Below are 16102 nucleotides of genomic sequence, written 5' to 3'. Positions count from 1 at the left end.
TTCTCAAATACCAATATATCCTGTCTCCGTTGACTAAACTTTTCTTTTATGGTATAACTATACCTCTGTATTTGGCAGACGAATATATTTTACCTGTTGAATTATAATTTTTAATTTTTTTTCTATTTTTAAATAAGAAAATTTTAAATCATTGCAATCACTGATAGAAGATGAATATTGTCCTGATAAAACTCGAAAAAATTAAGACGACGAAACCGATTTATCTTGGCATATAAGTAAATTCATGTTATATAGTGTATCTCATCAAAATTGCTTTTATACAACACAATCTAATTTTTAAAAACAGCAAATAATGATTCCAAAAAAGAAGGGAATAGAAGGTTTGTATTTACTTCTCTTGTCTTTATCACTAGGTACATACAAATAACAAGCCACATTTCAATTGCTTGAGTTGTACTGACACACTCTGTAACCGTCACTAATATATTCATCTCTATCCTCTCTCCATCTCTCTCTATATATTTGGATGTCACTTTCAGTGTCTCTATCAAATAGTTGAAGTCTGAGAAAGTCTTATCAAAACCCTCAAAGGTGTTCGTTTACTAATCTTCATAGTAACCCTTTTCTTAATTTCCCATACAAAATGGAAGGTGTCATTGCTGCTTTCTCTAGGTCTAGTCTTGAGGATCGCAACAATCAAGGTAATATACTCACTACCTAGCTAGTAATACTATAAATTGTTATAGATGATGAGCTTAGATCTTGATGACCTAATCTTTCTCTAGGGTTTTTATTTTCTTTAGTAAATTTCTTACTTTTCCATTTGAAAACACAGAAAAAGAATAGGTTGTCTTAACTCCCTATGAGTTCCTTTTGAGATTTTTTTTTAATTGTTATACTGAAACCAGAGATTATTTCTTTTAGATATCAAAGATTATGATGTCCTTAGATTTTTCTAATATAAGTTTTATTTTAGTTGAAGGATCGGAAAACACTTCGATAATGGAGGATCTCCCAATTGATATGAAGTTGGAAATATTTTCTCGTTTACCAGTTGAAGTACTCTACAACTGTGGACAAGGCGGAGACGTAGAATGGGAAACTCTCCTCCGTCGACCTTACTTTATCAAAATGTGTCTAAGTAATGTTGTTCCTTTTGATAAGACTGGAGGTTACCTCTACTTTAAGGACAATTCTGCTCATGAATCAAATGAGCAACTCTGTTATGAAGAGTATGATTTAAACGAAGGAAAATGTATCAAGACAGTTACGAACATCTACCACCCTCCAATTTGGAGGCATGATATGTTGATCGGCTCGTGCAATGGTTTAGTATGTCTAGCTATGAGTGGAGTTTTCGAACTCCGCGAAATTGTGAGTATCTTCAACCCTTTTACGAGAGAAAGAGTTGATCTTCCAAAAGGTGACCTGAATTTTAAATCTTTGACAGCAAACCATCTTATTCTTCCAATGTTATATGGGTTTGGTTCTGTTTCTTCTACTAGCGAATACAAAGTTATCAGAATCTTGTTTCGTCAGTTGGTCGATGACTGGGTTGGATCTGTTCAAGTATACACTCTTGGTAGTGATAAGGACTGGAGAAACAAAGACGACATAGAAAACTTGCTGCCATGGAAATGTACCTATGCTAATGGTGCTATTCATTGGCTTAAGGGTGAAGATAGGACTATAACCGCATTCGATTTGGAAGAAGAGAAGTTCCTAATGCTCCCAAACCCACCTTGTTTTTCTACTGGTCCGGGTAATTTTTTCGAGCTTAAATTGTTGGGGAGAAAGTTATGTATTGTTCATAAATGTCAACATACTCTGAGCTTGTGGTCATTCAATGATACTAGTAGTTCTCCAACCAAAAAGAAGAACTACCAATTGTGGTGTTGGCAAAAGGAGTTTACTATGGTTTTCGAAGGCAAGGTCGATCCATTTGAGTACGAGTTGTTTGCACTTACAAAGAGTGGTAAGGTCTTGATGTGGTACAAACCCTACAGTATCCATGCTTGGGTAATACTACCATTTATGCGGCAGAATTACATTCTCTGTCGTTATGATCCTAAAACTACAAAACTAGAAAAACTCGACGGTAAGATACAATATATTTATAACGCAATCCCCCATTTGAACACTTTAGTTTCATTGAAAGATCTCGGAGAAACAACTGCAGTAATTGAATGACAAGAGGATAGTTTCACATACCCTAGACTCGAGGTACGTACTTTGCAAGCCAACTTATTTTTTCTTTGCCTTACATGATGTTTGTATTTAGTTTCTTGATAAAATGGAAATTTCATGTATACCCTCGGACTCTCAAATTAGTATTAGGTTCTGACTTCTAATTACATCTGCAGGGTATTAAGGTGGATGGAAGAGCATGGATATCTTCTGCTGGGGAGGGTGCTATGACTCTTAATGAAATTATGTGTACTTCGATTTAATTATGTATAAGTTTTGTTCTTCGGTTGAATTAGTGAAACTATATTCTCAATTATAATATCATCTACAATTAGTCACAAAAATTATAAGTTTTGGGATGCAGTCATATCGATATATGTTATTTTTTGCTTCTTCCTTCTTTGTATCCTTCATCTGAGGTTTCTTAATTAGCCATCCTTTTATGATTTATATTGTCTTTTTCTATTAAAAAAGCAAAACAAAAGGTTTTACCTATATATGGCCGTATAGGTAGATGGCTGATCCATCTAGACTACACCTCAGTGAAGTGGGATGTAAGTTTAACCACTATTAGCAGCCAATTACTCTAACCGTTAGGTTGAGCTCCCAAATTCAAAACATTTTGTAGTCAACCCCCAACCGGGGTCTTACAAGAGGGGAACCCCACAGCTAGACTCACCAAGGGGGTTGTTCCCCTAAAATTCACTAAATTTTTTTCTACATCAATTCTTCTCCAACTTTTTTTGGTTATCCTATAGATTTTTGTAGTATTATGTTACTCGTTTTATCAAATTTAAATTGAATTTAAATGAACGTTCTAAATTTAGAGTAAATCTATTATCTATTATATAAAACAGAAGGGAAAACGATGACTGGGACAAACATCCTTTTTTAATAAGGGATATTGTCTAGAAGTCCTTCTTAAAATTTAAAATATAGTCATTCGTAGAAATAAAGTTACTTATTTAAAAAACAATAATCTTTTCCTTCTTAGAAATAAAATAACTAATTTAAGAAAACAAGAAACAAAATAAATTTCAAGGGTTAAAAAAAGAAATTAAAATTTCAAGGGAGATAGTTTAGGTCAAGAGAAATAGAGGAAGATTGACATCCCCATATATAGTTTTTAAAGGAAGAAAAAGTACCTATGTTGCTTGGTCGATGCTCCTTTAGAATTCAATAGTCTATCAGAAGCGAGGTAAGACCCTATTATTTCTGATCTAATTAACATAACTTGATAGTAACTAAAAACTAGAGAACCGAAATGCCACTACAAAACATACGACTTTTTGTTATGGCTTTAGATCGTAGTTGAAACAAAAAAAACCGTAGTAAAAGATCAATAACTGCGAATCACGATCCGTTACAGATAACCGCGTAGCATAAAAGTTGTCTTTTAGCTACGACACTGTCCATAACGAAAGATCTTGCTATTTTGGAAAAACATATTATTTAATGTTCATTTACCTAGTGTAGCAAAAAGACTATGAAAATGTTTCATTGCAAATATTATTATATATACACAAAAATAAATAAATAAATCAATTGTTTTTAGTACTCCCAGAAGAGTTAAACATTCAATAAATCTCCTACTGGCTGATGCAGGGAGATTTTCATGAGATATTCCAAGTATCTTGGATATCTTAAAATCTAGTTATTTTAGCAGTATAATATTTTTGTTCGTAGAGAATTATTATTTTACTGAATTTTGTTGATAATCTTGAATTGAATGAATAAAACAACTCTTAGATCCCCCTTTATATAGACTTAGGGTTTCCTTAACCTAATCAAACTCAAATAACAATTTCTAATAAATAAAATACTACTTTCCTAAACCTAATCAAATTCTAATAACAACTTCTAAATAAATAAAATACTAGAATCTAAAACCTAAAAGGTTTCCTAAAAATATAAAACTGCTAAAAATAATAATTCTCTACGAACAAAAATATTATACTACTAATATAACTAGATTTTAAGATATCCAAGATACTTGGAATATCTCATGAAAATCTCCCTGCATCAGTTTCCTCCACTTCAAAGAAACTCGCCTCGAGTTTCTTGATTGATTGGAAAGTTGTCTTGAATGGTACACCCATGAGAATACTTTGTCGTGAATTGTGCATGGGAATCACCAAACTATCAGATTGGGCGGGAGACTTTATTAAGTCACAGAAAATTTTCTGACTATAATTGTGATGTGATTCATACTCCCTTTTCACTCCAAAAATAAACTTGTATAGATCATGAGTATAGTGATTGAAAATTACGAACTTCGATGAAGACTTTCTAATAAAACTACTTATCAATCCATGTGAAACAATTTGAGATTCGCAAAATTCTGAGAACGGATCTTCGTATGAAGGAACTTCAATTGGACTAATGTCTGACTGCCGAAGTTTTTCACCTTCCTTTGATTAAGCTTCTTGAACAACGTCCTTTGTCTCAATTTCCTGAACAACGTCCGTTGTCTCAATTTCCTGAACGACTTCCTTTGAATCAATTGGTTGAACCACTTCCTTTAACTCAATTTCCTGAATAATTTCTTTAGAAACAAATTCCTTACAGTGTAAATTGATATTAGGAGACTTATTTGTGAGCACAATAATGTTAGATTTTGATTCGTGAGTAATATTACTTGAATTTTCTATGCTCACAATTTGTGGTGGTTCAACATTCTCTAAGGGAGCTGTTTTTACCTTTTTTATGTTTAAGCAAGGTTGTTCTTCCCTTCGAAATCCAAAGTTCCTATATTCCCGTTCTTGAGCTTCAATTTTTAGGGCTAAGTTGTATGCGTCTTGAATAGTCCATAAATCAACTAACCTCGTGTTTTCTCTCAATCTACATCTCAAGCCAAATTTCAATCCATTCATAAATCGATCTATTAAAACATTATCAGGTTCAGTAAAGTTTTCTCTACTGTTTCTTTGAGCCAATTAACTTTGAGAACTCCTCATAATATTCACCTACTGAATGCAACCCTTGTTTACAGTTTTTGTATATCCTTAACAAGTGTTCTTGATAATCAGGAGGTAAGAACCACTCCTTCAAGTTCTCTTTCATAGACGGCCAACTCTGAATTGGAGCCCTTCATTGTCTCTTCCTTAGAAGTTGTAATTGATCCCACCAATCTGCAGCACTCCCTCTAAGTCTATAAACAATGATTTTAACTATCTACTCATTGACAATAGTAACACACTTATTAGTGACATGTCGTTCGACCTTATCTAGCCAATCTAAAAACTCTTCAATAGTTGAATACCCATCGAAAATTGGTATCTCTTCATTGATCTTGTACTCATTATACTCTCTACGTGGGTGCACTTGAACTGAAAAACTGTTACCATGATAGTAATTCTCCATATTGACTGATTGATAACAAAATAGAGAATATCAATAATAATCAGTTTCTTCTCTTTTCTTTTTTTTTTAAACCAACTTTAGATGCATCTTTGGCAAATCCATCGATGTGTTCTAAAGTGATCTTCGCGTGGATGATATCGAACTAGGCAAATCCTCGCTCTTGATGCCAACTGATGCAGCGGAAAATTCCGGAAAGAATTAGATCTTCGTCTAAAACTTTTAAAACCTAGAAAAGCCTTTAGATCTCCGTCTTAATACTTGTAGAACCAAAACTAAGAAGATTTAGTACTAAATACCGAATATTATTGATAATCTTGAATTGAATGAATAAAACAACTCCTAGGTCCCCCTTTATATAGACTTAGGGTTTCCTTAACCTAATCAAACTCAAATAACAATTTCTAATAAATAAAATACTACTTTGCTAAACCTAATCAAATTCTAATAACAACTTCTAAATAAATAAAATACTAGAATCTAAAACCTAAAAGGTTTCCTAAAAATATAAAACTATTAAAAATAATAATTCTCTACGAACAAAAATATTATACTACTAAAATAATTAGATTTAAAGATATCAAAGATACTTGGAATATCTCATGAAAATCTCCATGCATCACTGGCCCTCGTAATTTTTATTGTCGGAGGTCATTTGACGCGTGAATATAAGGATCCCATCTCATGAAAATCTCCCCATTGGTCTGCATAAAGGTTCTTGGTTATATCTTTTTCTAAAGTATAATAATCTTTGGGATTCTTTAAGTTCACAAAATATAAGGATCCCATCGTTTGAAATGAACCATTAGAACAAGCTAGTTACAACATCCTGAGGCATGTAATGTCGAAGAGGTTTAAGGCACCAATTAACGGATTAAGTTCACAAAAAATAAAATCATCATTTTTTCGACTCTTTTTTTTTCTAATGTTTTTCACACAATTATGATTCAATCAAACAGTTACAAAAATAGATTTTCCAACCCTATTTTTACACCAATCAAACGGATCCTAAGCAACAAAATTCAAAAGTTTTTGCAACAACTCAGCATGAAAATTTAAATTTTGAAAACAACAAATAAAGACTCCAAAAGAAGAAGGTTTGAATTTACTTCTCTTGTCCTTATCACTAGACACAAATGACAACTCACATTTCAATTGCTTGAGTTGTAATGACTCACTCATTCCATAACCGTCACTCTCATATTCATCTCTATCCTCTCTTTCTCTCTATATATTTGTACGTTACTTTCACTGTCTCTATCAAATAGTTGAGGTTTCAGAAAGTCTCTATCAAAAGGAGTTCATTTACTAATCTTGAGAGTAACCCTTTTCTCAATTTCCCATATAAAATGGAAGTTGTTGTTGCTGATTTCTCTAGATCTGGTCTCGAGGATCTCAACAATGAAGGTAATATACTCACAGCTCCACTATAATACCTTCTTTCCAGGCTACTACTCTATTTATATTTGTTTTTTTTTTTTTCGAAACCATCTATTTATATTTTGTTACAAGTAGTGATTGAGGAAAATTGACCTTTAAATCACAGCCGTTGATTTAATTTTCTATCTGAAATTGACCTTGAAATCAAAGATTAGGGTGTCCTAGATTTTTCTAATAGAAGTTTTGTTTTAGTTGAAGGATCGTAAAACACTTCGATGGAGGAGGATCTCCCAACTGATATGAAGTTGGAAATATTTTCTCGATTACCAATTGAAGTACTCTACAACTGTGGGCAATTAGGCGGAGACGTAGAATGGGAAACTCTCCTACGTCTACCTTACTTTATTAAAATGTATCTAAGTAATGTTCTTCCTTTCGATAAGACTGGAGGTTACCTCTACTTGAAGGGGAAATCTGCTCATGTATCAAATGAACAACTCTATTATGAAGAGTATGATTTAAACGACGGAAAAAGTAACAAGACAAGCACAAACATCTACCACCCTCCAATTCGTGAGAACGATATGTTGATCGGCTCGTGCAATGGTTTAGTTTGCCTTGCTATGAGTGGAATTTTCGAACTACACGAAACCGTGTGTATCTTCAATCCTCTTACAAGAGAAAAAACTAATCTCCCGAATGGTGACTTGGACTATAAATCTTTGATGGAAGACCATCTTATTGTCCCAATGTTGTATGGATTTGGCTATGTTTCTTCTACTAATGAATACAAAGTTATTAGAATCTTGTTTCGTCACTCGGACGTCGAATGGGTTGGCTCTGTCCAAGTATACACTCTTGGTAGTGATAAGGAATGGAGAAACAAAGAAGACATACAATACTTGTTGTCATGGGAATGTACCTATGCTAATGGTGCTATTCATTGGCTTAAAGGTGAAGATAGAACTATAACTGCATTCGATTTGGAAGAAGAGAAGTTCTTAGTGCTTCCAAACCCACCTTGTTTCGCTACTGGTCGGGGTAATTTTTTCGAACTTAAAGTGTTGGGGAAAAAATTATGTCTTCTTCACAAATATCAGCACACTATGAGCCTGTGGTCATTCAATGAGAACAATGATGCTAGTAGTTCTAGAACAAAAAAGGACTACAAATTGTGGAGTTGGCACAAAGAGTTTACTATTGTTTTTGATAGCGCACTCGTCTCTTATGAGTATGAGTTGTTTGCATTTACAAAGAGTGGTAAGGTTTTGATGTGGTACAAACCCTACAATGTACATGCATGGGCACTACAACATATGCGGAAGAATTACATTCTCTGTCGTTATGATCCTAAAACTGCAATTATAGAAAAACTCGACGGTGAAATACTATATACTAATAATGTAATCCCTCACTTGAACACTTTAGTTTCGTTGAAAGCTCTCGGAGAAAAAAATGCAGTAGTAGTACGACGAGATGAGGGGTTAATCGCGTAAGAGGAAATACCTTTGTTCCGAAATACTTGTTGACCATTCATTACGAGGCAACTTATTTTACTTTATTCATATCTATGTAATTTTTAATTGGTTATATCATAGTGAAGATGTATTAATTTTATAAACATTTGTGAATATTTGTTTATTTTAGAGTTAATTCCTATTTGGCCCCCTACTTTGTGATCAGCTTCCTTTATGGCCCTTTTTTTTGTAAATTCAAATGACCCCCTTTTGTTAACACCGTCAGTTAACTTTAGTGGTTAACTCTTTTGTTTCCATTATTGCCCTTGTTATAAAAGAGATTTGGGAATTCATATTTGACCCCCTTTTTTATATGGGTCAATTAAAAAAAAATCAATCATTTTAGACAAAGTTAAGGGGCCAAAATGAAATTCGATCTAAAAACACTTAAATACCTCATCTTTCCCACTCTCTCTCATCCACATCACCAAAACCAGACACCTCATCATCTTCTCCGTTGAAGGTCGCCGGCTGGCCAAAATTTCCGGCGACCTTCAAAATTAAAAAACAAATTAACTTTCTCTCTTGTTCTTCCGTCTCTCTCTCTCTCCTTCATATTTTTGTCTCTCTTCTTCTGTCCCTCTCTCTCTCTCTCATCTCTCTCTCTCTCTCATTCTCAAAAAAAAAAATCTCTCTCTCATCTCTCTATATTTCGGCGAAGGGACTCCTCCCCTTCGCCGGAATATAGAGAGATGAGAGAGAGAGCTGAGAGAGAGAGGGAAAGAAGAAGAGAGAGAGAAATATGAAGGAGAGAGAGATGAAAGAACAAGAGAGAGAAAATTATTATTATTATTTTTTTAATTTGAAGGTCGCCGGAAATTTTGGCCGGTCGGCGACCTTCAACGGAGAAGATGATGAAGTGTCTAGTTTTGGTGATGTGGATGAGAGAGAGAGAGGGTAAGATGAAGTATTTAAGTGTTTTTAGATCGAATTTCATTTTGGCCCCTTAACTTTGTCCAAAATGATTGATTTTTTTTAATTGACCCATATAAAAAAGGGGGCCAAATTTGAATTTCCAAATCTCTTTTATAATAAGGGCAATAATGGAAACAAAAGAGTTAACCACTAAAGTTAACTGATGGTGTTAACAAAAGGGGGCCATATTTGAATTTACAGAAAAAAGGGGGTCATAAAGGAAGTTGGTCACAAAGTAAGGGGCCAAATAGGAATTAACTCTTTATTTTAATACCAAGATTACCATCCCAAATAAGATTGTCATTTACAAAGAAGATCATTTACTAGAATCTCATAGGATGATCAGAAGCATTATTAGGGCAAATGTTATAGAAAATTAATAATGGGGAGATTCACTTTTACAAACTTACTTAATTAAGTATTTTCACTAAATATTTGTGCAAATGCGGAGAATGAACGAAAGTGCGGAAGCACAAATTATACAAACAAGCCAAAAGGATCCTAGGAAGGCATTAGAGCCCTCAATACCCGCATTTGCACAAATCTTACTAGTTTTTTTTATTTGGAAATGGTAAAAATTTACTATACTATAAATGTAGCTAAGATGCACATAAGATTAGGCCTCTCAAAATGATGAGATTACGAACAAATTGAATATATTTATTGCATCAAGGAAAGTGAACGAAACTCAAAAATTTAAATTACCCGAAATCTAATTAGTAGTTCAGGCTTTAGTAAAGCAGTTTTCCCGCTTTAAAGAAATTACATTGTTAAGGATATCATACCCTACATTAACATTAGTCTGTTGGAGTTTCCCAAATAACGATATACCAGACGTACCACGAGTGAAAGCCAAACACCACAGTGGTAATTTATCTCCACCTCCACGGTCATACCTTAACCAAGTATTGAATATACTCAATTCTAAATCCACCCAAGTAAAATGGAGAGTTAATTTCGGTGTGCCATTCCACAAATCCTTTAGTGTACATCGGTAACATAGTCCAAAATGTTCTGTTGCGTAATGTCTTTGACCCGAAAGGGTTGCCTTTCAGCCTTTCTCTTGATAGATTCTACCAATGCATTATAAGCTTTCTCACCTATGGAAGAAAATGAGGTGCCCGAATCCACAATGACACCTCCTCCTTGTGCCCATGATGAGTTAAAAGTCCCCGGAGGGAGGCCAAGACGTTCGTTGTTAACGCTTATACTTCCAAGTTTACGTAGTAATGTTTCGGATTGGCAGGATTGTTTAGCATAGAGTCACCCCTCCAATGATCGATGCCGCTTCTCCGAAGTGTATTCTACTTGTGTTACCTGGCTCGGCAGTATAAGATAAAATGCAATAAGAAAATTTAGATTCCTGCATTTGGGTAAGAAATGATAATTTGCCTTTATCTAGACCCAATATTCCTGGTGGAAAAGGCACAAATTTGTCCTTTTGACTAGTGAATTTGTTATCATGACCACACCCAAAGACTATGTTTGAGATGGTGTATTTGGCTTTCTTGTCTTGAATAGTTAGGGTTTCAACAGAGAGATCACCTTTGCTATAGGTCATATCCCCATATCCAACTCCATAAGGACATAAACTTTTTCATTAGGGCGTCCTGAGCCTTTTCTTGGCGAAAATTTGCACAATTCATGGCCACAACTTAACCATCGATAAGAAGATGATTTATAGGTATTGAATATCTCCGGTATCAATTGATTATAACAATTCACGCAAGGAATACAATGGCTCCAAAAGATACCACTACCTGTGTCCATAATGGCATAACTTTGGATAGGCGGGGTACCGATTCCAAAATGTACAACATGAGCGCCCATATACTGATCTCTCTTAAATGGAAAGTCGAAATAAGGAAGCTTATCATTCCCAATATTGTTCATGAGATCAATATAACGATTTAATCTTGAGTAAGACATATTAAGTGAAGCTTGAATTTGTTCCAAGTGGGTAAGATTTGGATTGTAGAACGGTGATTGAGGTGAATAGATAGTATCGATTAGAGATAATGAGAAACCTCGCTCGTTATCATTAGTTGATTTATTTTCCTGTGCTATTACTTCCAAGGACCATTGTAATGGAGATGAAAGTGTTAGAAATAATAAACTTGATCTTGGTACATGAATATGTGTGGTTCATGACTTTATATTCATGCATTTTGTAATTCATATATTTTGGAATTCATGTATTATCTAGTACATGTATTTAGGTTTGACGTATTCATGCATTAAGTAATTTAGATAGTCATATTTTAGATTATAAATACCTATGTAATTCTCATTTGTAAGCATCCAAAACAAGTGTGGTTTATCGAATATATTACAAGGGATTAAGAAAGTATTTCTGTGTGTGTTCAAATAATTCCAACAAAGTGGTATCTAGAGCCATAAGATTCTAAGAGGAATGGCAAGTGGTAGTAGTATGTTTTCATTTCAATTTCCTCGTCTTGGTAAAGAGAATTTTGACAATTGGGCAATTCGTATGAAGGCTTTGCTTGGATCACAAGATGCTTGGAAAATTGTAGACAAAGGCTATGTTGAGCCTGAGAATGAAAATACTTTGACTCCTAATCAAAAGGAGGCCTTGTTAAAGACAAGGAAGAAGGACCAACAAGCACTCACTCTCATACATCAATGTTTGGATGATATGATGTTCGAGAAAGTTGCAAATGCAAGCACCTCAAAAGAAGCATGGGAGATTCTTCAAAATTCTCACAAAGGTGTGGATAAGGTGAAGAAGATTCGTCTTCAAACCCTGAGAGGTGAATTTGAAGCACTTCATATGAAACAATATGAGTTAATTTCAGATTATTTTACAAGAGTGTTGACTATTGTTAACCAAATGAAATGAAATGGTGAAGATGTTAGCGATATTCGAGTGATTGAAAAAATTCTTCGATCATAAGAGACAAAATTTGAGCATATTGTTGTGGCTATTGAAGAATCCAAAGATTTGGATACCATGACTATTGATGAACGTATGGGTTCTTTACAAGCTCATGAAGAAAGATTGAATAGAAGTAAAACTGAAGCAACTGAGAAAGTATTATATTCGGGAATTTCTCCAAATGACAAAGTGGATCAAAATTCACGGAGTCAAAGAGATCGTGGTTATGGACAAATTCAAGGTCGAAGTCGTGGAAGAGCTCGTGGGTATGGTAGAGGAAAATTCTCCTCTAATTTCCAAGGAGGGCGAGGAAGAGGAAGAAGAAATTTTGAGAACAGCGAAAGAGGATATGACAAGTCACAAGTGGAGTGTTACAATTGTCATAAGTATGGACATTATTCTTTTGAATGTCAAAATGAACAGGCTAACCTTGCGAAGAAGAAAAGGAAGATGAGGAACCGGTGTTATTGATGGCACTCAAAGAGGAACACCATGATGAAGGTCATACTTGGTATCTTGATAATGGAGCAAGAAATAATATGTGTGGAGATAAAGGCAACTGGTAATATCACCTTTGGTGTTTCATCCAAAATTCCGGTCAAAGGTAAAGGATCAATTCTCATTCGCCTGAAAAATGGAAATCCAAAAATTATTTCTGATGTCTATTATGTGCCAAAATTGAAAAGTCATATTCTTAGCCTAGGCCAATTCTTGGAACTTGGATATGAAATTAACATGAAAGATCGTACTCTTTTCTTGAGAGATTAGGATGGAACTTTACTTGCAAAGGTTGGGATGTCTCACAATAGAATTTACTTTGACTCTCCAAAATGATGTTCCTTTGTGCTTAAAGACTTGCACCAAGGAATTTTTATGGTTGTGGCATTTAAGATTTGGACATTTATAGTTCGGAGGATTGATGTTATTAACAGAAAAAAATATGGTTTGTGGACTTCCTTTCATAGATAATCCAGAGGAACTTTGTGAAAGGTGTCTCTATGGAAAGCAATCAAGAAAGAGTTTTCCAAAAGAGGCAACAAGAACTATGGTGTCATTGGAACTTATTCATTCTGATATTTATGGACCTATCGATCCACCTTCATTCAGTAAGAATCAGTATTTCATACTTTTCATTGATGATTATAAACAAAAAACGTGGGTTTATTTTGTAAAGAAAAAAATCTGAGGTTTTAAAAGCTTTCCAAAAGTTCAAGGCATTTGTGGAAAAAAAAAGTGGTTATAATATAAAAGCTTTGAGAACTGACAGAGGAGGTGAGTTTTTATCTAATGAATTTAACTCATTTTGTGAAAAAAATGGGATTCGTCGTTCCCTAACTGTTCCAAGAACACCACAACAAAATGGTGTTGTGGAAAGGAAAAATAGATCAATTCTTAATATTGCTACAAGCATGTTGAAATCTAAATGTATGCCAAAAGAAATTTGGGCGGAAGTTGTTGTTTGTGCAGTTTATTTGTCAAAGAGAAGTCCAACAAAGAGTGTAAAGAATGTGACACCCTAAGAAGCATGGAGTGGCATAAAACCAACTATTTCACACTTACGGGTGTTTGGTTGCATTGCATATGCTCATGTTCCCGACCAGGAAAGGTCAAAATTGGACTATAAAAGTGAAAGGTATGTGTTTGTTGGTTATGATGCAAATTCTAAAGGTTATAAACTTTATAATCCATCTACAAGAAAACTTTTTTTGAGTAGGGATGTTGAATTTGATTAACACAAAATGTGAGAATGGAATATCAATGAGGGTGAAAATTATGATTTTTTCCCTATTTTTCAAGAAGGTGAGCAAATGGAACTAGAATCTCCACAAGCAGAAGTTAATACTCCTCCATCAACACCAAGTCCAATTTTAGCAAATCAAGAAGCTTCTTCATCTGAAACAGATTCAAGTGAGAGGGCACCACGTTTTCGAAATCTCGAAAATATATATGGATCAACTGAGGTAATCGAGAACATTGATCCCTTTTGTTTATTCTCTGATATAGAACCTGTTAATTTTGAAGAAGCTTGTCTTGAAAAAAAATGGAGAGATGCAATGGATGATGAAATTAAAGCTATCCAGAAAAATGAGACATGAGAACGTTTACATCTCTCCCGAGAGAAAAGCAATCAATTGGAGTTAAATGGGTTTATAAAATAAAGAGAAATATCGAAGGAGAGGTTGAAAAATACAAGGCAAGATTGGTGGTAAAAGGTTATAGTCAACATGCTGGACTTGACTACGATGAAGTGTTTGCTCCAGCTGCTCGATTAGAGACCATCAGACTATTTGTATCAATCGCTGCTCAAAATAAATGGAAAATTTATCAAATGGATGTAAAGCCAGCTTTTCTTGATGGATTTCTTGAGGAAGAAGTCTACGTCGACAAACAACCAAATAGTTATGTTGTCAAGGGAAATGAAGACAAAGTGCTTCGATTGAAGAGAGCTCTTTATGGTTTGAAGCAAGAACCAAGAGCATGGAATCAAAGAATCGACAAATATTTCTTTGATTCTGGTTTTAATAAATGTCCTCATGAATATGCCCTTTATGTTAAATCTTATAAAAATGGTGATGTGATGTTTGTGTGCTTGTATGTAGATGATCTCATCTTCACGGGAAATAATGAAGTGAGATTTAAGGAGTTCAAAGAAAAAATGACTCAAGAATTTGAGATGACAGACATTGGACTTATGAATTTTTATCGTGGAATTCAGGTGAAGCAAACTGATGAGTCGTGAAAATGCCTCATCTGAATATCTAAATTAGACTAGTTAGTCTATTTCGAGCTGTTACTCTGATGTTTTGTTTGATTTTCTTTCTCAGGTCTCATTTACGGAGTTCGACGCGAAAACATCGTGATAAAGACATACTTGAGGGGCATTTTGGTCATTTTAATGACAAGGGTATTCTGGTCAATATTAGTGCTCATGTGAAAGTATAGTCCAATACGAATCTATCGGCGAAAGCGGAAGTGGAACCGGAGTCCAGACGGGAAAGTTTGACCAGGTCAAAGTTGTAGTCAAAGAGAGTTCACCAAATCAACTAGAGGGACACGTGTGCAGAGCTAATTGTGTGTGGGCTATATTCTGTCACAGGGCTGGTGCACATTTGGATTTTTGGGAGTCCTTGATTCTATGTAGCTGATGCCATATAATACCGTATACCAAATAATCTAACGGTTGGAAGGTTTTATCCACACGTGGCCTCATCAAGGTTTGGCTTACAACTTCTTATATTGCTCCATGATACACTGAATAATGATCTTGACAACTCCAGCAATCTCACCCGTGACCAATTTCAAACTTGTTTCCTTCTTTTTCTCATATCTCATTATTTAAGGAACAAATTTATTATCAATGGAGAGAAAATGGGAATGTGAACAGGAGGATTCGTGATACTCAAATGGATTTGGAAGATTTATGGAAGGAGACCATTGGAAAGATTTATTTGCTTAGAGAGATACAGGGAAATTGATAGAAATTACAGAGAGGATACTTTGATTTGATTTTCTTTAGAGAGATGATTCGGTTAATAGATAAAGATCCGAGAGAGAGAATCAAAGAGATTAAAGGAACCAAATAGGGTTTATTTGCTTTCTCTATTCAGCTGCTTTGGTCCGGGAAAGTATGGCAAGAATCTTCATTCTCTCTCCCTCCTAAATCTGAATTTATTCTTAGACAGAGAAGGAGATGATTTTTGGAGTTCCCTCTTTGAGTTTTATTTCCTTCCTTTCTTTCTCTCTACTGTTGCCAATTACAAAAGGAGAATAAAAGGTGGAGATTGAAGAAGAGGTTATTTCTTTAGAAGTCAGGGATAATGGAAGAACAAAGGAAGGAAATTGGAAGAGAGAGCTGGAAAGATTTTGAATATTATTGAATTGAGCT

The 16102-nt window shown here is 34.6% G+C and overlaps 3 protein-coding genes across 3 annotated transcripts; all 3 read left to right on the top strand.

The window, feature by feature from the left end:
- Window positions 1-963: 963 nt before the first annotated feature.
- LOC147553031 (F-box protein At3g07870-like) lies at window positions 964-2411 on the top strand. The gene is made up of 2 exons (XM_086668674.1): window positions 964-2139; window positions 2325-2411. Exons 1-2 carry the CDS (start codon window positions 964-966, stop codon window positions 2409-2411), a joined length of 1263 nt encoding a protein of 420 aa, XP_086524800.1.
- A 4356-nt stretch (window positions 2412-6767) lies between these two features.
- Window positions 6768-8509, top strand: LOC147553030 (F-box protein CPR1-like). Its single transcript, XM_086670592.1, has 2 exons — window positions 6768-6915; window positions 7141-8509. The coding sequence occupies exon 2, from the start codon at window positions 7164-7166 to the stop codon at window positions 8382-8384; it is 1221 nt and encodes a 406-aa protein (XP_086526718.1). The 5' UTR covers window positions 6768-6915; window positions 7141-7163; the 3' UTR covers window positions 8385-8509.
- A 3224-nt stretch (window positions 8510-11733) lies between these two features.
- On the top strand, window positions 11734-12687 carry LOC147553029 (uncharacterized). The gene is made up of 2 exons (XM_086668673.1): window positions 11734-12172; window positions 12272-12687. Exons 1-2 carry the CDS (start codon window positions 11734-11736, stop codon window positions 12685-12687), a joined length of 855 nt encoding a protein of 284 aa, XP_086524799.1.
- Window positions 12688-16102: the final 3415 nt, after the last annotated feature.

The sequence above is a fragment of the Eschscholzia californica genome, unplaced genomic scaffold (genome assembly GCF_041429995.1).
Source record: "Eschscholzia californica isolate CP2 unplaced genomic scaffold, dmEscCali1.0.p SCAF_3, whole genome shotgun sequence".
Classification (NCBI taxonomy): Eukaryota; Viridiplantae; Streptophyta; class Magnoliopsida; order Ranunculales; family Papaveraceae; genus Eschscholzia; species Eschscholzia californica.
This window is presented reverse-complemented; position numbering and strand designations above follow the sequence as displayed.